At 43.6% G+C, this 22,353-nt stretch overlaps 1 protein-coding gene across 2 annotated transcripts in view; it reads left to right on the top strand.

Moving 5' to 3' along the window:
* LOC306986209 (uncharacterized protein) overlaps positions 1-22,353 on the top strand; it is a 72,931-nt gene that overhangs the window by 12,583 nt on the left and 37,995 nt on the right. For both annotated transcript variants that reach the window (XM_079589205.1, XM_079589206.1), the window contains exon 3: positions 39-140. In XM_079589205.1, the coding sequence (XP_079445331.1) occupies positions 39-140 (102 nt within the window). The remainder of the gene's footprint in view (positions 1-38; positions 141-22,353) is intronic.

Below are 22,353 nucleotides of genomic sequence, written 5' to 3'. Positions count from 1 at the left end.
GTGTGTGTGTGTGTGTGTGTGTGTGTGTGTGTGTGCAGAAGGCATGCGTGTCTCCCAGTGGAGGTGCCGGAGGGTCCCAGCAGCCGGCGGTCGGCCGTGTGCAGGAGAGCGGAGCCCCGTCGACAGTGGACGACCCTCGGGTACGGGCTCAACTCTCTGATTTACACTCCACAAAATAACAGTATTTTATAGCAAATAAAACACACTATAAAATAGGAATAAGGAAAAAAGAAAAGAAAAAGGAAAATAATGACAAAGTCACAATGCATCAGTTCATTTTTACACCTACTTATTATAGAATATTATATCTCCTACTACATACAGAATTAACATCTTCAGTTCATAGGCGCTTTATTAAACAAACACCCACAGAATTATATTTATGTTTATATTGGCAGACATACAGTATTAATGAAACATTAGTAAAGTGTTAAACTAGCAAAGCATCAACTAGATTCACTTCATGCTATATGTAAGAATCCCAGCAGGCCTATACTTCATCCAAGTGGTGAAGAACACAGAACATATGATAGGACATAAGCTCCGACAGTGACCAATGGGCCAGTGGTTTGATGGCCATCTTACTAACACAACTGTACTCAGAGATGTTCTCCATTGGGCTTTGAAGGGGAGTGTGCTGCTGTGAAAGCCACCGGTATAGGTAGCCTAGTGCAGGGGTTTTCAAAGTGGGGGTAAAAAAGTAAAAATATTTATATTATTAAGAGTATTGTTATGAAATAACATTATAATAATTTGTCGCATAGCCTATCTGAACATTATACTTTTAATGCTAATCTTTTAGAGATGCACCGATTGATTGGTGACCGGAATCTGACGATGTTCACGTGATCGGCCATGATCAGTCTGACATATGCCGATTTAATGCCGGTCAAATGCACTGGGGCGCCGCATGATTACATCGCGCAACATCAACATCACACACGTGCACACGCAACGCACATGTAGGAAACCTCGTGAATTCGCCTTTGGCTAAGCCACACCCTAGAATGTAGATAGACCAATCACAGCGCCGCCAAGAACGAGCTCCACAGCGGTCCAACACTTCTTCACAGCGCTCCATTGACTTTAACACCGGCGTCTCATATGTTTGGTCTCGGCAGGCTATTACCGTCGTAGTTTTATCAGAAATATGGTTAACCGTTGTGCCTGGGGCGTTTGTAACACAGATACGCGTTTCCCAGAGAGGTTGGAGGGGGGTGTCCGTTTTTCCCTTCCCAAAACCGAAGTCAAATCCTGACAAGTGTCGTCTTTGGATTAAACTGTGTGGACGTCCTCAGTCAGCGAAACCCCTCAAGATCAACAACTCACTTTTGCTCTAAGATACATTTAGCTTTTAACCTTACTGTGAAGTTATACTAGTTAGACAGTTTTATGTTATGATTTCGGTTCTCTACCCTAATTGTTGATACGCTAGCACACGCTGCTAATAAATACATCTTTATACTGGCGTAGTCCGTTTGCTTTGTAATAACGATTATAGAAGTGAATAGAGACCAGCTCTGCATGAACAGTGTTGCTCCTGATATTGTGAGTCCCAGTCTCCGTCTCCATTAGGATATGCGGTGGGTCATGTTTTTGACTGTGACCGTTATCCTTTTACCTCTATTTGTATCTTGTTGTTGCTTGCGTTTCGCCAGTATGTCTTGAATAGCCTTCGAACGCACACTGAGCCCCTTTTGCCTACTTCTATCGGACACTTTATTCGCTGCTTTATAAAAGTTTGATAAAAGTTCAGCAGGAAGAGCCGTCACAGCATAAGCCATGTTGATACCAAACCAGAGCCCAGATGAAGTTGACGGACGTAGCAACAGTAACTAAGGGGGCGGGGCTTATCCAAAGGTGAATTACGTCCGTTTCAGATCGCAAGCACAAGCGTTGCGTCGCGTGAGCAGCCGCTTGGCGTGCATGTTAATCGATGAGTGGGTTAATTCACACCGCGAGCAGGAGCGTCGCGTGAGCAGCAGTGAAGCAGAGTTTCGGCGCCGAGTCTATTTTTGCTGCGCAGCTCACGCTCAATTAAAGTGAAAGCACCCTTTTGATGCACAAAATAAATATGATTTCACAAAAAGAGCCAAAAATGCACATAATTTGTATGTCTGTTTTAACAAGAACTGGAGTAGCTATGTGTAAGAAAAGAAAATGAAGACTCAAAAATATTTATAGAAAATGTACCCATTTAAACTTGTCTTAATTATTCACTTTTTAATAAATAAATAGAAAATTAATATTTGTGTGTGCTGTAAAGTGGTTTGAAAAAATAAAATCGGTATCGGCTAAAATCGGTATTGGCTGGTCAAACTCAATGAGAAATCAGAATGGCCTAGAAAATTGTAATCAGTGCATCTCTATAATCTTTATGATTGGCTGGTATCAAACACCATCACATAATCTGATGTTCACAGATGTTTTATTTATTTATTTCTACATTTTCCATAGTATTGTCGATGGGTTCAATAACACATCCTGCAAAAGGGGGGCCTTGGCCAGAACCTCGTGGTATTTGGGGGGCCTCGTCATGGAAAAGTTTGGGAACCCCTGGCCTAGTGCATTCATTTCCTTTTCAAAGGGGAGGAAAACTAAATACTGTTTGTATTTATTGGTTTGGCAGTCTGTGCAAATGACACTCAAAAATGTGTATGTAAAGGACTGTGAACAGAGGCAGATAAGGCTGATATATAATATAAGCCTTATTAAACAATCATAAAAACTAACAAACCATCCCATCAAACAGAAAACATTTGTGCCTACTTACAGTACATTTATACATACATTATGTTTTTTTTTAAAATATTAAACCGTAAACACTCATCAACATCAACATCACAAATACAATGATTTACAGCCCATTTACCTTTAAACATCTCCATATCATTGACCAATTTGTAATATGTAAACTCAATTTTAATACGAGATTTTAATGACCCTTTTAAAACAGACACAACATCTGTTGACCCAGCATCGATCAAGCGATGTTTTCTTGATAACCATATCGCCAATTTTGCCTGACCAAAAAGAAAGTTTAACGAAACATGTTCTTCCCTCCTACTTTTAATATACTTTGATCCATAGATAAAAAGTACTGGAGTAAAAACTCCCCCTAAATTTTGAACCCACTCTTCTAAGATACAAAATAAGGATTGAAGCCTTTCACACTTTAAAAACAAATGAAAAACAGTCTCCTCCTCACTACAAAATGGACACCCTACCCCTACCTCTGGATCAATGTGTGCTCTGTATCTGTTCGTGGCTATAATCCTGTGCACTATTCTCCACTGAAGGTCTCCAGACCGTTTCTCAATGGGTAGTTTATACAGGGACCTCCAGCGTCCTTTCGGGGATTCACCTGGCCCCAGAACCTCCAGCCATTTGGACTCGCTGACACTCTGCAGTGTGTTAAGATGCCACACTTTCACACACATAGTGTAAATGTCTTTCTTATCAGCATCGCCAAAGGCGGCCAAATAAGGGGTCTTAAAAGACAATAAGCCACCCTCCTCTTCTTGCCATGTACCAGTCTTTGCTGAGAAATACAATTCTGGAAAGTCACAGTTATCATCCGCTTCATCAGAAGTCTCCATTGCCTGTCGATAGTCCTGAGGCAGAGACTCTAAAATCTGAGTCAACATATTTTGTGCCATCCTGACTGATTTTATTCCAAGTTTTGAAGCAAAATTTTCACGGCTTATCCAACTTTTTTTATCTTTTAAGCGTCCAATCTTTGTCATATTTGTAGCCCACATGGCTTTTCTGAAAGTGTCTGATTCCAAATTTTTTTTTGAAAAAAAGTGGTTCCTCCTTCAGCCATCATTTTCTGTGCTATCTGCACTCTGTGAAAACATAAAAAGTGTCCATGACTTTAAAATTTATCTGTAAAAGACACTTAAATTCAGTTTGTCAATGTCCATCAAGAACAAATGGCGGTCCAGCCCCATGTTTCCAGCTCTTCTTAGGAGGGCACAGGCTACTTCAGCCCAGCTCACATCCACTCCATAGAGCAGTCTTTGTGCCGTCTGCATTCTGAAAGTCCTGAGTCTCGCTCTGATGTCCACCAGCCCCTGGCCTCCTTCTTGCCTGGGCAGATACAGTACCGCCGCCTTCAGCCAGTGCTGTCCCGACCAGAAAAAATCCACTAGTTGCTTTTGTATTCCTCGCACTAGATCCTCAGGAGGTTCAAGTATTGTCATTCTATGCCAAAGTGAAGAAGCAACCAAATTGTTGCATATTAGGACCCTCCCCCTATATGACAACTGGGGTAGCAACCATTTCCATCGAGACAACTTTGCACACACTTTCTCCAAGAGGCCCTCCCAATTTTTCTTCTTAAACTCTCCTGTCCCCAAAAACACTCCTAAATAATTAAACCCTGCACTTCCCCACTGTAATCCACCAGGAAGATTTGGACCTTTAAAAACACTACCACACCATAAAGCATCACACTTCCCCCAGTTAACTACTGCTGATGAGGCTTTCCCATAAAGCTCTAATGCCTGTTTAAGCACCTGAATATCACTTTGATCTCTGATAATAACTGTGGCATCATCAGCATACGCAGAGAGTTTAACAGAACAGTTTAGGGTGTTGACCTGTAGGCCCTTTAACTCTCTTCTCATTTTACATAATAAAGGTTCAATTGCTGTACAGTTGGCCCGAAATTGGACAACCTTGTCTGATAACTCTTTTAACATTAATAGGGATACTCAATCCACCACCCATTTTAATCATACATGTCGCTTCAGCATATAAAAGTTTAATTCTTGAAATAATTTTTTCCCCAAAACCAAAAGCATTTAGGGTGTCAAACTGAAAACCATGATCAACCCTGTCAAAGGCCTTTTCCTGGTCCAGAGACAACAGGCCCATATTAACATCTTTACTATAAGCATAATCAACAACATCCCTGATTAAATGAAGATTATCCATGACTGATCTATTTTTAACACAATACGACTGATCCTTGTGCACCACTTCATACAACACATTATTTAATCTATTTGCAAGAACCTTAGACAAAATTTTATATTCTGTACACAAAATGGCCACAGGTCTCCAATTCTTTAAGTGTTAAATCTCCTTTTTTTCGGGAGCAATGATAAAACCGCACGTTGACAGCTGGTTGGAAGAAAACCTTCACTAAAGCATTTCTGAAGGACTATTATTGTCCAAAATGATTTATAAAACTCGGCCGGTAGTCCGTCCAAGCCAGGACTCTTTCCTGAAGAGAGACCCTTTACAGCCAGAGAGATCTCCTCAAAGGAGATATCAGTCTCTAAGAACTCTTTATTATCTTCAGATAACGCCGGTAAGTCATTTAGCAGCTCTCTTCTGCAATGCTCATCAGATATTTCAGCAGCGTACAAATTGGAGTAAAACTCAACAACTCAATGGAGGGTAACATGTCCATTATTGTCCTTCAATGAAAGCATCAACTTCTGCTGACCCACTTTACGCTCTAAATTAAAAAAGAAAGTAGTAGGAGCATCCATATCCTTCAGGTTTAAATAACAGCTTCTTATGAGAGCTTCTTTAACCCGTTCATCCAGAATTAAACTTAAATGATTTTTCTTTTCAGTCCAACATTCCTTTAGATTGACATCATCATTAACAGTCATTTCACGAGTTCACACTCACAAATAAGTCAGATAGAATAAATAGTATGCGTATTTGGCGTGCTGTCCGAGGAGAGGGCTCCGGGCTCGGTATTCGGCCCGAACCCAGAGTACTCCCCCCGTATTGCTGGTTTAGGAAGTAACCAGGCGAGTGTGAGGAGACGGGGTGGTGGAGGGATGCTGAAAAACTGTCGAGGAACGTTGGTGAGTCAAATGAGTATGTATATAGGTCTCCACTCATGCTGATTGGATATAAATGTTGATTACTGATTGTTGACAGCTGGTTGGAATGATGTGATAATTGAATCAATTATTTGAACGTGCTCCTCCCGAACTTTGTTTATAAAACATCATTTCCATTTCAATATCAACAATCTCTTTTTCAAGTCACTTTAAAGTATCTTTTAAAACTACAGAAGAATAAGCAGAACATTTCTGAGAGAAATCTCTTATGTGCACTTTACCAACTTCCCACCACTGTATTATACTTTCAAAAAGACTCTCTTCTGTTTGCCATGCTTCCCAAAAAAGCTTAAAAGTTTCACAAAACTCTTTATCTTTTAAAAGTTTAGTGTTAAAGTGCCAGTAACAGCTCTTCTGTGTACTTTTAGACAGTGTGAACCCAACCCTAATGAGTTTATGATCAGAAAGTGTGTTTTCGGTACTAACAACTCTAAAGATATATACAACCGATCCAAACGAGCAGCAGAAATCCTATCATTACAGACCTTCACGCATGTATATTGTTTTACAGAAAGATTGTGTTCTCTCTATACATCCAAGAGATTCAGATTTTCTATAACACCAGCTAAAGAAGCTGACGACACATGAGATTCTTCTCCATTTCTGTCAAGAGTAAAATCAAGAGTACAACTCCAGTCCCCCCCCCCCCCCACACACACAACAATATACACATCTTAATTTTCTTCACTAACTATTTGTTCAAACTTCTTGAAAAGTAAACTCCTTTCTGCTCCAACATTAGGAGCATACATATTTACAAACAAGAATTTAAAATTACTCATTTCAACTTTAACGGTTAAAAACCTTCCTGGCTCTACTTCATTTTTTGATAGCACTTTAACATTTACAGTAGGAGAAAAGAGAATAGCCACACCAGCACTTAAATTGGTCCCATGACTGAGAACATACTCTCCTTTCCACCACAAACCCCAGTTAACTTCATTACTACAACTACTATGAGTTTCTTGCAAAAATGTAACACTCAAGTCTTTCAGATTAATGATTTCTGATAAAACTTCATTCTTTCTCCCATCCCTCATCCCATTAATATTGAGAGAACCAACCCTTAAGATCTCAATAAGAAAGATAGAGAAAAAGAGAAAACCGGTCAGATGGAAAGAGAAACTTTCAGCCATTATAATTATTTAGATTTCCCCCTTGCTTTTCCCATCCTTTTTCATGATCTAACAACAGTTAAGTACTTTTTAAGACGAAATATTTTTTGTTGTGAAAGTTCATCATAGCTACTTTCTTTATAGCACACATTACTGAGGCAATAAACTTTTCAGCATCAGGGAAATAATCTCTTATTTCAACACCTGCCTTTCCTTTTGTTTTTCCCAGAAAGGAATTAATCTGCTCAAGGGGATATAAATCTTCTACAACCCCCTTAAACTCTTCAAACCTCTTATCATCTCCGTCCATCATCAGTGTACTGTGATAAACTTTCAGTCTCATCAGCCATATTTTTCTCAGAAACACATTTCTGTCCAGTATCATCATCATCACTCACATCTTTATCAGGTAAATAAACACATCCAGGTTTCTCCACGCAGCTAGCATTCTCATTTAACTCACTCACCTCCTCGTTGCTCGTCTACTCCCTCTGTAGCTTCTTTATCCTGCTCCTCAGTTCTCTCCTTTTCTGTGTTCTTTACCGGTACTTGATTAACTACATCATTTCCTTCACCACAAGATGTAGAAGGGCACTGTTCATCTCTATGTGGACACATTAAACGCTTATGGCCCAAATCACCACATTCAAAACACTTCATACTCCTCATACTCGCATAAACCATGAAAGAACTCTCTCCGTGAGTAACACAGAAAGAAGCTTCCAAGGTCCTCTCCGGCGAGCTGAGAAACATATAAACATGTCGTCTAAAGGACAAAACGTGCTTTAATGCGGCGTCCTTACATCCGAGTGGGACTGCTTTTACAGGGCTTGCTACCTTACCAAATCTCAGTAACTCTTTCACGATAGCTTCATTAGATATGAAAGGAGGGGCATTGGAAACTATTACTTTAGTTGCTGGAGCCGATAGCGGGGTTACCGGAACAAAAGTTTCCTTCACCCATATTCTGTTTACAGTCAGTTAATTCACAAGTAATTCAGTTTTCAAAAACACGACTACCGCTTTATTCATCCGTGACACCGAGACGATGTTTTCAAAACCAAGTTTCTGACCGATAACTAGGAGTAAATCCTCCACAGGGGTGGTATTCCCAGCGCGTGAGCAGTCGCCATCCAGGCGACTACAAACCGCACACACACGAAAAAACCTTTCTCCCTATACTAATACTTTTTAAAATCATAGCGAGGGGAAAAATAAATAAATACATAAACACCAAAATCTAGATAAAACATTTATGTCGCTTTGTTTATTAATCACTATTATAAGGTCATCGGCATAAGCTGATATGCAAAAATTTACATTACAAAGTGGTACCCGTAAACCATCTAAATTCTTCCTGATTGTTTGTAGAAGTGGTTCAATAACAAGAGAATTTAACATTCCTGATAAAGAACAACCTTGTCTAATACCCCTACTGACCTCGAATGGAGCACATAAGCCACCATTAAACTTAATAATACTCTCAATGTCACTATAAAGAATTTTAATCATGTTTAAAAACTTCTCATTAAAACCAAAAGCCTCTAAAACGTCCCATAAATAAGCATGCTCAACCCGGTCGAAAGCTTTCTCTTGGTCTAAAGACAACAAACCACATTTGATATTAAATAATTTGGAAACTTGTATAATATTTCTAATTAAAGAAATATTGTCAAAGATTGACCTGTTTGGTATGCAATAAGATTGATCTAGATGGATCACCTGTCCTATTACTTTAGTCAATCTATTAGCTAAAGTTTTAGAAAGTAATTTATAATCACTGCACAGAAGTGATACCGGCCTCCAGTTCTTAATCTCCGTGAGATCTCCTTTTTTCGGAAGAAGAGTAACTACTGCCCTTCGGCAGCTCAACGGCAGCTCAACGGCAGCTCAACGGCAGCCCACCCTTCAGCAAGCTGTCATTGAACACCTCTAGCAGGTCACCTCCCAACTCCGACCAAAAAGCTTTCAGAAAATCCACTGGAAGCCCATCTACTCCCGGAGCTTTCCCAGACTCCATATCTTGGAGTGCCTTATAGAGCTCACCCAGAGTTAGGCCACATTCCAGTTCCTCATTGGACTCTTCTGAGATTTTAGGTAAATCCTCCAAAAAAGGGGATTTCCCCCCCTTTTCTGGCTCAAGTTCACTTTTGTACAGGGACTGATAAAACCGCCTTGTTACCTCACGCATCTGTCTGGGATCAGATAACAAAGTACCATTCTCAGAATGCAGAGCATGAATTAAACGTTTTTGCCCATTTTTTTTCTCATGACCAAAGAAATATTTGGAAGGTGCATCCATTTGATCAATATTTAAAAAATGAGCACGAACTAATGCTCCTTGTGCTTTATGTTCTAACAACTCCTTAAGTTCAGTTTTTTTCCTTAAAAGGGTTTCCATAAAATTACTATCACTTGAGGTTTGAGACAACTTTTGTAAATCCATCAAATCTTTTTCAAGCATTTCTAAAGAACGATTCAATTCTTTTGTGACATTTTGAGTATATTGCTGTGTGAATTGTTTTATCTGCACCTTGCCGTAATCCCACCATTGTTGTATAGATTTAAAAGAAGATTTCTCTTCTTTAAAAACCTTCTAGAAAAATGTAAACGATTCAGTAAATAATTTATCATTTAAAAGAATCGTATTAAAATGCCAATATGCACTTTTAGATTTCACTGATTTTAAGATAAATTTACAACTGACCATATTATGATCAGTAAAAGACAAAGAGGTGATAAAACATTTGTTAAACACATTCAAATGATGTTTAAAAACATAAAATCTATCTAACCTAGCTAATGATATACGATTATCGCGCACATGAGCCCATGTGTATTGCTTTTCATTATCATTCATAATCCTCCAAATGTCACATAAATCATATTTCTCAATCAAATTAATTAAACGTTTGCGCGAAGCCATATGAGGTTCAACATGATTCCGGTCTATATTAAGTTCAGTGCAATTAAAATCACCACCCACAAATAGAAAATCTTCAGTACAACAATTTTTAAGCGTTGAACAAAGAGTATCTAAAAACGGTAACCTTTCTATAGGTGACGTTGGAGTGTAAAATAAAAACAAATACAACATTTTCATAAACAGCTCTGACTTTTAACATTCTACCTTTCACAATTTCATCTACATCATACGAGATCGGTTTAAAATTCTTACTAAATTAAACAGCAACTCCACCACTCACATTTGAATAATGACTTAATACAGATATTCCACTAATTCCTTCATCCAGTCAACCACATTATCTATACTACTATGAGTTTCTTGTAAAAAAGCTATGTCTATGTTTTTCTGTACCATTTCTTCAAAAATCTGTGCTCTTTTTTTAGAATTCCTTGCCCCATTAACATTCATAGACGCAATATGTACTTCACTCATAATGAAGAAAAAGAAAAAGAACAACCCCAATTTACCACACAAAAAGAAAAAAACGTACTCGGTTACTAACGTAACCTCGGTTCTCTCTAGGAGAGGGAACGAGTACTGCGTCGAAAGACGCTACAGGAAAGATTTCTTTTTCGAGATTGAAGCCTAAAAATTAATCCTTAATTTTGTAAAATATGTAAAACGCTTTTCTGTAGCATACAACCTTAGGCGGAGCAAATCGCGCGCCCATTGGCTGCTCCGCCAGAAAAGCACAGCCTATTCGAGGCCAGTGACGCTTGACCAATGAGGACGCTTCGCGCCCTCTGCGTCACCTCCCGCCGAAACGGGCGTGGTCTAGGCCTATAAACACGAGCATAGCTGTCTCCCACTCTGATTTTCGTCACTGAAGCGACGCAGCGTGGGCACGCACGGCCTGAGACGCAGTACTCGTTCCCTCTCCTAGAGAGAACCGAGGTTACGTTAGTAACCGAATACTTTCTCTTACGTAGAGTTCTCTCGTACTGCGTCGAAAGACGCTACGGGAACCCCTGTAACACGCCGTGCGTGCTCTTGGACCGACACAGACACCCGAGGGTGCTCGCGCCCTGGCATACAAGCGCCTACACCAAGAATGTATAGGGAGAGCGGCTAGAATTAGCATCATCCCTTTATAATAGCGCCCCTAAGGGTATAATAACATATATATGTAAATAATAGATATATATGAGGGGTCATAGCATGCTCATGGGACACATTGTCAGTGAGTGATGCTTAAAACATTGGAGTGACCTGGGCCGCAGCGCGGGGCAGGAACACCATACATAGTCTTCTAGACCGAGAGCAGTTTAGCCTGCAACGCAGGAACCTCTAGGTTATAGAACCTTATAAATGTAGACGGGGAGGCCCAGCCTGCCGCCATACAGATATCTTGCAGCGAGATCCCGCTATACCAAGCCCACGAAGAGGCCATGCCTCTCGTAGAATGTGCTCTGATGCCCAGTGGGCATTCCAAACCTCTAGATGCGTAGGCCAGCGCAATGGCGTCCACTACCCATCGAGACAGACTCTGTTTCGTCGCGGCTCGCCCCTTAGAGCGTCCACTGAACAAAACGAAGAGCTGCTCCGTCTGTCGAAAAACAGCGGAGCGGGACACATAAGCTCTTAATGCCCTGACCGGGCAAAAGGAGCTATTTCCATCCTCAGAGGCCGGCAGAGCCGACAGGGAGATGACCTGAGCCCTGAACGGTGTGTTGAGGGACTTAGGTACGTACCCATGCTTCGGTTTCAACACGACTACAGAGTCGTTAGGCCCGAACTCCATACAAGACGCTCTGACTGAGAGTGCTTGCAAATCCCCCACACGCTTCACTGAAGCAAGAGCCAAAAGAAACACGGTCTTGAAAGACAGGTGCTTCATGTCAACTGAGTGAATAGGCTCGAAAGGGGCCCCTTTCATAGCGTTCAACACCGTAGAAAGGTCCCAAACGGGGACTGAAGGAGGCCTTGAAGGATTTAACCTCCTGGCTCCTCTAAGGAAACGGACCACCAGGTCGTTTCTGCCCAGTGAACGGCCAAGCGTTGGATTAACGAACGCTGATATGGCTGCCACATAGACTTTGAGCGTGGATGGGGTTCTACCCTTATCCAATAGCTCCTGCAGGAAGGAGAGAATCTCTGTTTCCCCGCACTGAAGGGGTGACAGACCTTGGTCTGAACACCAACCAGAGAACACAGACCATTTGGAAGCGTAGAGCCGTCTAGTAGACGGAGCCCTAGCCTGCTCGATCGTGTCTAACACTACCTTTCGGGAGGTTAGTGGGTACCCGTTTATGGCCCACACATGTAGGGACCAGAGATCCGGGCGAGGATGCAAAATCGAGCCCTTGGCCTGCGAGAGGGCAGTACTCTTCAGCCGCATCAAAACTGGGAACCAAGGTTGATTCGTCCAGTATGGAGCAACAAGTAGCACTGAGCATCCGCTTTCCCTGATTCGCTCCAGCACCTGAGGCAGGAGTGAGACAGGAGGAAAAGCATAGAGCGGACGGCGGGGCCAGACACTGGCCAGCGCGTTCACGCTCTTTGAAAAGAATTCCGGGCAGTGAGCATTTTCCTGGTTTGCGAACAGGTCTATTTCCGCTCTGCCGAACGTTTTCCACAACAGGCTGTCTGTGTGTGTAGAGACCACTCTCCTGTCAGAACGTTGTTCCGTGAGAGTCTGTCTGGGCCTACATTCAGGTGCCCTGGCACAGGCATTGCTCTCAGCGAGCACAGGTTGTGCCGGGCCCATACCAGGATGCGTTCCGTCAGCCTGAAGAGGTTTCGGGATCTCACGCCACCCTGGCGGTTTATGTAGGCTACTACCGACATGTTGTCCGAACGGACCAGGACGTGGTGCCCTTTTATCCGAGGACGAAAGCGCCTCAGCGCAAAGTCCACCGCCATCATTTCCAGGCAGTTTATGTGCGGTAGTTTGACTCGTTCTGCCCACTGGCCAAAGAACGGTCTGCCCTCGAGCAGCGCTCCCCAGCCTGAGGTGGACGCGTCCGTGGACACCACCTTCAGGCTCGAAGAAGTCCCCAGGCTCACACCTGACAGGTACCAGTCTGACGCTCTCCATGTTGTCAGGGCTGAAATGCATTCCTGATTGACCTTGAGGCGACAACGACCGTGAACCCATCTCGCTTTCAGCCAGAACTGCAGTGGGCGCATGCGCAGCAGGCCCAACTGTAGTACCGCCGAGGCTGAGGCCATGAGGCCTAGCATTTTCTGAAATCTCCTGAGCGGCACTATATGACCGCTGCGGAAGGATTTTGCCACTTGCAGGGTGTTTCGCCTGCGCTGTGATGACAGCCGTGCTGTTTCGCTTCGCTAAATAGCTTCGCTATTTCGGCTCGAAGTAGATGTGCTACTTCTGCTTTTACCGTGGTTTCGACTCTCGCCGTGTAACGGGGAGGGCGTCGATAAAACTGTAGCGAATAGCCTCTTTTTATAGTCTCTAGCACCCATTCTGAGACCCCGGGAAGTCTTTCCCATGCATCTGCACGCGTGACTAGGGGTTGAATGTAATCTGGGCCCTGGTCGCGAAATGAGAGAGCAAATACGAGAGCAACCGTGTGCTGTAATATTAACTAATATTAGTCTCTCTGTCTATCCCGAGGTTTACCGCTGTCCACCGGAACCAGGCCGTATCCAGATCTGGTGAAGGACCAGCGCCAGGACACGACGACGCCGCTGACCTGAAGTGTCAACCAGTCTCTCCTCCTCTCCACTCCGACTTCAACAAACAGGAACTGGACAAATACTCTGATTCATTCTGAACTTCTGACCTGTAATGCTCCTGAATCATAATCATACACTGTTCGCTCGTTGGCCAGAGGAAAACTGGCCCCCCACTGAGCCTGGGTTCTCCCAAGGTTTTTTTCTCCCTTCTGTCAACTGATGGAGTTTTGGTTCCTTGCCACTGTTGCCTTACCTTCTGGCTTGCTTAGTTGGGGACATTTAATATTCAACAATATTATAGATCTGCCTTAAAGGTGGACGATGATGAAATAGTTTTTTGTATTATTTTCATGTTATCACTGTGAAGCTGCTTTGATACAATCTGTATTGTAAAAAGCGCTATATAAATAAAGGTGACTTGACTTGACTGACTTGACTAGGATGGCGCCGAGGCCTCGGGCTTGAGTGAGATCTTAGGCCGAGGACCACGCGGCGGCGGGCGGCGTCCGGCGGAGCGAGACCGTGGTCTCTCTCGGGCCTGTTGCTGCTGGGCTGGCGCGGTGGGCGCGGGGTGCTGCTGAGTTCGGACAGACGGCTGTTTAGGGCGGCCTGTTGCGGAACTGGAGCGCTTCGGCAGGAAATGTTTCATGGCCTGCGATGTCTTCTGTACCTCAGCAAATCGGTCCGCGAAGTCTTTGACGGATGATCCGAAGAGGCCAGTCGCTGAAACGGGAGCGTCAAGGAACGCAGAGCGCTCTGACTCCGCCATTTCAGAGAGCGTCAACCACAAGTGTCTCTCGGAAACAGTTGCTGAGGCCATAATCCTACCGATGGTGTGTGCGGCGGACTTTGTAGCACGAAGAGCGAGGTCTGTGGCGCTACGTAAATCCGGCACGTTGATCGCGCCCGGGCCTTCCTCGTCTAGCTGGCGGAGGAGGTTGGCCTGGTGGATCTGAAGCACCGCCATGGTGTGCAGCGCCGATGCAGCTTGTCCGGCGGCGGAATAGCTTGTCCCGCGGCCGTTCAAAGCTGATGACGTGCGGCAAGCTTTCGATGGTAGGACTCCCTTAGCCCGCCGTCCAGCAGAGGGTGGGCAAAGATGAGTCGGTACGGCCTCCTCGACCGGAGGGAGAGCATGGTAGCCTCTGTCTCGAGCACCGTCCACAACGGAGAATGCTGGCGAGGCAGAGGTACGTACCCTGGCTGAAAATGGCGCCTTCCAGGATTTCGCCACCTCTTCATGAAGCTCAGGAAGAAACGGGGCGTGTCTGGAGGGGGGCGAAGCGCGGTCTCCAGAGAGGAAGCAGCCATCCAGCCGGTTGAAAGCAGGCTCTTCGGGCGTCGACCAATCGAGGCCGAGGCTCGACACGGCCTGTGAGAGCAGACGCATCAGCTCTGCCTCGTTGCTGATTTTCCCTCCTTGGCGTTCCGGAACAGCGGGGGAGGGGAGGTCCACGGAGCTCGCCCATCCCTCACTTCCCGAAGCGAGAAGCGAACAGCAGTCGTCATCCCCCTCAGATACGGCTTGCTGGTCGTCGTCCATGACGGACAAGGCGGCAGGCTGCGGCCGTTATTCGTCGGTGAGCGATTCCAACGAAGCGGTGAGAGGAGCTAGCGGCGGCGGCGGCGAGCTCCTCGTGGAGGGAGGTTCCGGGACCCGCTGAGCGCGGTGCTTTTTACGGCGCGACGCTACAGGGGGTGGTAGAGCAGCTTCCGTGAATGATGCAAGGCGAGTCCGCAGAGTCGCGATGGGCATCATGTCACAGTGACATGAGAGCGATAGCTGCATGTTCCTCGCCCAAGCAGGAAACACACAACACGTGGTGGTTCCCGTCGATGAGCGCGGCTCGGCAGGAGCCGCAGGAATCACGAGGCATCTTTAAAAAGACACTCGTTGCTCTTTTGTGAAAAAATGTGTGACGCGCCGGCGAACACACACACAAAACATACACAAAGAATTGAAAGGATATTCCACGCCGGAGAAGCGCAGCAGGGAACGGCGGCTGAAGGCGGCGAAGACCAGCGGCTTCAGGTAAGGGCTCGTCCTGCTGAGGTGCTTGTATCAGACGGCTGTGGTGGCTCGAATCCAGTCCTACGATGCGTGTAGCTTCGTGAAGAATAGAAAATCAGAGTGGGAGACAGCTATGCTCGTATTTTATAGGCCTAGACCACGGCCGTTTCGGCGGGAGGTGACGCAGAGGGCGTGAAGCGTCCTCATTGGTCAAGCGTCACTGGCCTCGCATAGGCTGTGCTTTTCTGGCGGAGCAGCCAATGGGCGCGCGATTTGCTCCGCCTAAGGTTGTATGCTACAGAAAAGCGTTTTACATATTTTACAAAATTAAGGATTCATTTTTAGGCTTCAATCTCGAAAAAGAAATCTTTCCTGTAGCGTCTTTCGACGCAGTACGAGAGAACTCTACGTAAGAGAACATTATTTTTCTTCATATTCTTATACGGCATCATTATCAAGGGTGCTGCTTATGTTCCTCACAATTTTCTTCAACCTATACACTTCTTTGTTGGTAAAGGAATCACTAGCCATCCAACTTTTTGCTCGATCAACAAATAGTTTCAAGTCAGGAAAATATTATTTTATTCTTACACCCCTTTTATTTTTTGTTGCCCTGAGGAACAATTTTATGTCTTCAAGACCATAGCTGCGATCACCTTGCGAAAAAACCATACTACATTCAGACGCAGACGAGTTACTGTCACTTTCCGTATCTTGCGTTTCCTCATTTTGTAGTCCAACGGTCTTGCTTACTTTAGCCTCTAGCAACTTATTTTTCATCTTTCTTTTTTGGGGAGTCTTGAAAAAATTTTGCTCTTGCTCTGATGTTAACTGTGCTTCTTCAACTGCCATAAACTGATTCTCTTCATTATTTGCACCTTCCTTTTTACCTTCTGAAGAGGAAGCCACCGCGTCTAAGACACTCGAATCATTAATTGTAGGTAGAACGTTTAAACGATTAAAATCCACTTGCTCAACCTGAGAAGAAACTGGTTCAGCCTCAATTTCTAACGTACGATCCACAACATTATTTGCCAAAACCAAGCCTGCTACCTGAGCTTCCACCTCAGGCTCCTTTCCATCTTTTTCTACACTACCTTGTTCAACTGTAACGTTGTCTTTTCCTTTCTCTCCCTCAGTATTTTTGTTTGGACAATTCCGAATTAAATGCCCTGCCTTACCACATCCAAAGCATTTGACTTTTCCAGTAGTGACGTAAATAGCATAACTAAAATCGTCAATACGAAAATTCAAAGTCAGATCCAGATCGGCGTCTTCTGGAATAATCATGTACACAAACCGCCTGAAAGAAACAATGTGTTTCAATAAAGGCGACTCGCTACTGATCGGAATCTTTTTTATTGCGGACACCAACTTTCCATAACGCGTCAAAGCTTGCGTTAGAAAACCATCACTAACAAAAGGTGGTACATTAGATATAATAACCTTTTTCGCTGGTAAAGAAAGTGGGAGAACTGAAATAAATTTGCCATCAATAACAATTCCGCGTTCTACCAACTCATTCGCCTTGTCTACACTATCCAGAAAAACCACTGTTGCATTGTTCATTCTGGACGCGGACAAAACACTCGCGTGTCCCACCATTTCCCCAATGGCCAAGCAACATTCTTCGACGCTCACTGCCGACGCCACCTTAATCGCATGGCGTCTCGTGAGTGAACTCAAACCCTGTGTTTGCTGGGCCGACATGCCTCCAGATAACGGATCGCACACGGCCCTCCAACTAAACTAACAACACTAATAATAAATCAGACGACAAACAATCAAAATCATAATCTAACCAACCAAAAAAAAAAGCAAAAAAGAAGAGAGAGAGAAAAAAGAAAACTCACTCACATCAGTTTGCACCACGCTCACACCGCGCTCACACCGCTCCACACACACTCGCTCAACAATCGCACCGGAAGTGAGTGAGAGAGAGAGAGTGATCCAAACTGGAACTTGGGTTCTTCCCGGTCTGGGGTACTCGTGACAGCTGTGTTCCCACTGCCCGCTTGGACACTAGACCTCCTTGACTGGGAGGACAGAACAAACGAAAGGCAAAGTTGGTAAAGCAGGGTTTACAAGGTTACCTGTGTCTTTTCTTACTCTTCAGCCAGTCTCAGTCCAGGCCTCGCTGTGCTTCTTCACCTCGTCCTGGGGTTGTCTGCACACAGGACCATCTTCTCTTTGAGTGAAGCACAGATCTATAGTGATTTATAGTGACCTCATTGGGCCATTATTGGCTACAGCTGTGAGTGGTTCCATGTTTGAAGGGTGAACAGGTGGAAATACGCATAATTGATGATAGTTCCCAGCTGGGACCTACTTCTTTGCTCCTGGCTCCTTTCTCCAACATTGGCGTGCCAGGAGACCCGTGTCCCAATTCGGGAGCTGCATCCTTTGAAGTGTGCGGCCTTCGGGGGACGCACCGAGACTCAGGAAAGTATAGCCGATTGCGTCACCACGGCGCAACGAAGGCTGTCCCTATTCAAAGGTCCTTCGAAGGCTCCTTCAAAACGCGTCCTGCAAATGCGTCCTTCTTTTCCTGTGAATGCAGGACACATGAGAAGGATCCTTCGCAGCTTGGCCTACCCCAGAATTCACTGCGCGCCGGAGACGGAAGTGCCAGATTACACTTTTACATGTAAGTATTGGGTTTCAATCTAATCGAGTAATCTAATGTATCTAATAATAAAAATGAAAGAAAAATAAATAATAAAGGTTAAAATGTTGACTTATATGTTACCAGCATGTGGTTTTATATAGGCTGGTTTATACTCTTCTTCTAAACATAAATTGACCATGGTGAACATTTTTAGATTTTGTTTTTAGACAGTTATAATTTTAAAAAGTCCCATACAAATGTTACTGCCGCTCGTCAGTCTGTCTCCAGTTGCTAGGCATCAAAAACCAGACCGTCCCATTGAACAACTCCCGGGACACAGCTAGCAACAATTTGTTAATGTGACAATACATTTAGTTTGTTTCATTTTCCAAATAACCAGTGGTGGAATGTAGCGACATACATTTACTCTGGATTAAAGTATAAATTTGAAGTACTTTAGATTGTTATTCAACTCCAGCCCAATGAGGGTATGATTAAAAAATATAGTTTGACTATTAGGGTAGGGTTGTATACTACTAACCTTATTGCAATCCACTATTCCAATGTATTCCCTGTATTTCATATAGGGGAGTAGGAGTACTGACTGAGCCATATACAAGACTACCTGATTCATTCTTCACTGTACAAACACACGCACACGTTTCCTGTACAAACACAACATTTTACTGTTCGCATTTCTATGCTCAAGTACAAACCTTAGAAACAGAGTTTTTCTGACAAAATAAAACAAAATTTTAACCAGAAAACAACATAAAACCATAAACTTACATTAACTATCCATATCAGCAATATAAACAATGGGTTAAACTATGTGGGGGCTGTGGTTAACTATCAGAAGGAATGAAAAACAAGCTAAAATGAAGCAGCCTGTCAGAAGCAGGGACAAAGTTTTTGCAGCCCAGTTGGTCTTTCATTGGGAGCAACCTGTGTCTTCTCTCCTTAAGAGTAGCAAATCTGTTGATCATTTTATTATGGTCCAATTGCTCAGCGACATCTTTCTCGATGGCCATAACTGCCAGTGGATGGAGCCTGCTCTGACCCATTGTTCTCCTTAGCCAGTTGTGGAGACGACGACAAGCACTGAAAGATCTCTCGCACGAACAGCTGCTCACAGGTACAGCGAGGGCAACCAGCAGGTTATAAAGTGAAGTCTTGTCCTGTAGAGCAGCACCAGCTTGCTTTTTACCTGTCAGAAAGTGCCTTGCCACCATGACTTCCTCTGTCTTTAAATCAGTGTTTTAGTGGTGTGCTAGTTCTGCTAAATGTGGCTCAGACAGGACGGTTTCAGACACTGAACTACATGCTTGAATACCTTGAAGCAATGCTGCATTTACAGCAGAAAAACGGTTCTCCAGTTCAGTTACCATTCTATCCAGACATGGATATAGTAACTTTGTTTGACTTGTTCAGTATCTGTGCTGATTCTCCTATGCGCAACATAAGTTGTTTAAACAAAATCCTCCATCCTTTTTGTCTTCTGTCTCTGGACAGAAAGTTGCTCCTCAGCTACAATGTGATTATCTTCACACTCTGCCTTCGCTCTGGCATATATATATATATATATATATATATATATATATATATATATATATATATCTGCGGTAGTGGGATCACTGCGTTTCTGCTTTGAGTCACTCACAGCATCTTTGTATGCCACTGCTTGGGGAAGGTCAATGGTCTCTTTTTGGAGATATTTGTGCAAGCCTGCCACTACAGATAGGAGATCCTTGAAAAGAGCCAACAAATACACACATAAGATTTTGCAGATTTTTGTTTTCAACCCCCAATCAAAGCTGGCCGAGTGACCGTGTGTTGGACACTGCACCAGTTCACATGGCTGCAATCTCAATTTTGTTTGTGCTTTTTTAAACTTGTGGTGGCTGACCAGGGAAACACTAAAAGATGAATACAGACTTCCCAGCAGGCTAAAGAACTGTGTGGCCTCAGTAATCCCTCTGCAGGTCTGGCACAAGACGAGATTCAACTCCTGGACATAACAGTGAACACATATAGCCTCCCTGAACAGAGACTGAACACCTCCACTCATAACTGCTGCTCCATCGTACGTCTGAGCAACACACTTCAATTCGGCAATTCCTTCTTCTTGTAATTTTCTCTCTAATGCTTCTGTTATTGACTTTGCGTTGAATCTTCTCAGGTCTGTCAGTGACAGGAATCTCTCTTTAACTGTTCCCTCAGTGACATACCTCACACAAATTATTAGATGTTAAGTGTGTCCATCTCTGGCCTCATCTGCCATAATGCCAAACATTTTTGACTCGTGCATTTCTTTGATAAAAGTTGCTGTCAGCTCTTTTGAGCAGCACTCTATCATTTCATTCTGACAGACAGGGGAGAGCTAGGTGCTGTCTGACGGGGGGTGTAATGCTGCAAGAAAGGATCAAACTTCTGCAAAAGCCCCATGCATTCCAAGAAGTTGCCCTTATTATGACTCTGCGGTTTCATCATGACCCCTTGATGGTGGCCCTTGCTTCCCCAACAGCCGCAACACGTCGCATGTACTCCCTTCTTTGTCTAATTTCATCAGCATTTGCTGCTTCAATCTGCTGTATAACATTTTCCTGTAATGCACTAGCCTTGTAACTTTTCCAGGAGACAATACAACCCTTGTGTGACTGAGTCATGTTTGTGAAATGCGTTGAGTGCCTTTTTCCAGTTTTTGTATCCACTACTCACAAATGCTTCAAGTTTTTCTCCAAAGACACGCTAGCAAAGCAGTAGGCAGAATCTGTCTTCTCTGAGTACTCAAGCCAAGCAGAAGATTGAAACCAGTTTGGCTGGAATGATCTTTTTTGCAAGCCAACGTTCTCCTGGGGATAATAGTGTAGTTTTGCCTGTTTTGGGCCTGTGTCCTCTTCAAACTGATTGTGCAGCTGCTGTCTGTACTTCATCTGACATTTCTTTCTCTGCATGTGTGTCCTCTTTCTCCTGACTCATGTCTTCCTCTTCTCCATATTCTGTATAACTATAGAAATCTTAACTTCATTTGTATTTGTTAACTGACCAGACACATTATCCAAACCAACTCTGTTCACTTTCTCACCTGGATCATGAACTTGACCTTTCTCTGTCTGTTCAAATAAAAAATTATATTTATAATTGTAAAAAATATTTATAATTATAATCATAATAATAAACTAACATTGAAACCTAAACCATTTGTCAGCATTGTCGGCATCGGATCCATCGTGGACCTTGCTGATGTCACTACGTGACAGTTGACCAATGAAATCGAGCCGTAGACGCGCGGTGTGGTTTTAGCGTAAGGGCCGAGGCTTGCGCTTAACTGGTTTGGAGGTAAAATCAGACAATGTGTTGAGATGTGTCATATTATCTGCAGCCCTGTTACTGTTTTTCCCCACCATTTCACTCTGTGCTTAAGCCGTTCTCACTGACTGTGGAAGAAAAGCCTCTAGGATCTGTCCTGTCATCTCATGTCCAGTAGTGTTCACTGAGCGTACATGTAGGTAGGGCAGAGTCTGGGTCTTAGCGTTAGTTTATGATAAAGATTGTGTAAGCACACACATAGATGCCATCTCACCTCAGAATTGCCTTCATGTATTTATTGCCTCTGAATGTTGCAAGTTATGGAGGAAATCCAGTGAGGGAAAATAAATTAATTTCTATTCTCAGAACAAACATAAAACAAACCAGCCCGATCTCATCCTTGGACGTCATATACTGACGCTTTTGACAAATCGTCTACATCCAACGCACATGGCACCCTTTAGCGTCAATATGAGACGCAGATAGATATGGGCCAGAAGGCGCCTCCTAGCGGTCTAACCCTAACCCTACCACAGATCTAAACCCAACCATAACCGAACAAAGCTCTGTGCGTGTCATATTGACGCTAAAGGGTGCCATGTGCGTTGGATGTAGACGATTTGTCAAAAGTGTCAGTATATGACGCCCAAGGATGAGAATGCGTTAAACAAACATACGAGATCTGCTGTATATAAAGACTATTCAGATGAGCATGTTTAATCTAAACAATTAATACCATCATTAATCTGATAGGCTACTGTTGTGGCAAAAATTCATCAAACAAACATCACTGCGTAAGGGAGACTCAGAGTCAAATTATAAAATAGAAGTAT

This window comes from Phoxinus phoxinus (genome assembly GCF_949152265.1).
Source record: "Phoxinus phoxinus genome assembly, chromosome: 18".
In the NCBI taxonomy this organism is placed as follows: domain Eukaryota; kingdom Metazoa; phylum Chordata; class Actinopteri; order Cypriniformes; family Leuciscidae; genus Phoxinus; species Phoxinus phoxinus.
The sequence above is the reverse complement of the archived record's forward strand: the minus strand, read 5'-3'. Positions and strand labels throughout refer to the sequence as shown.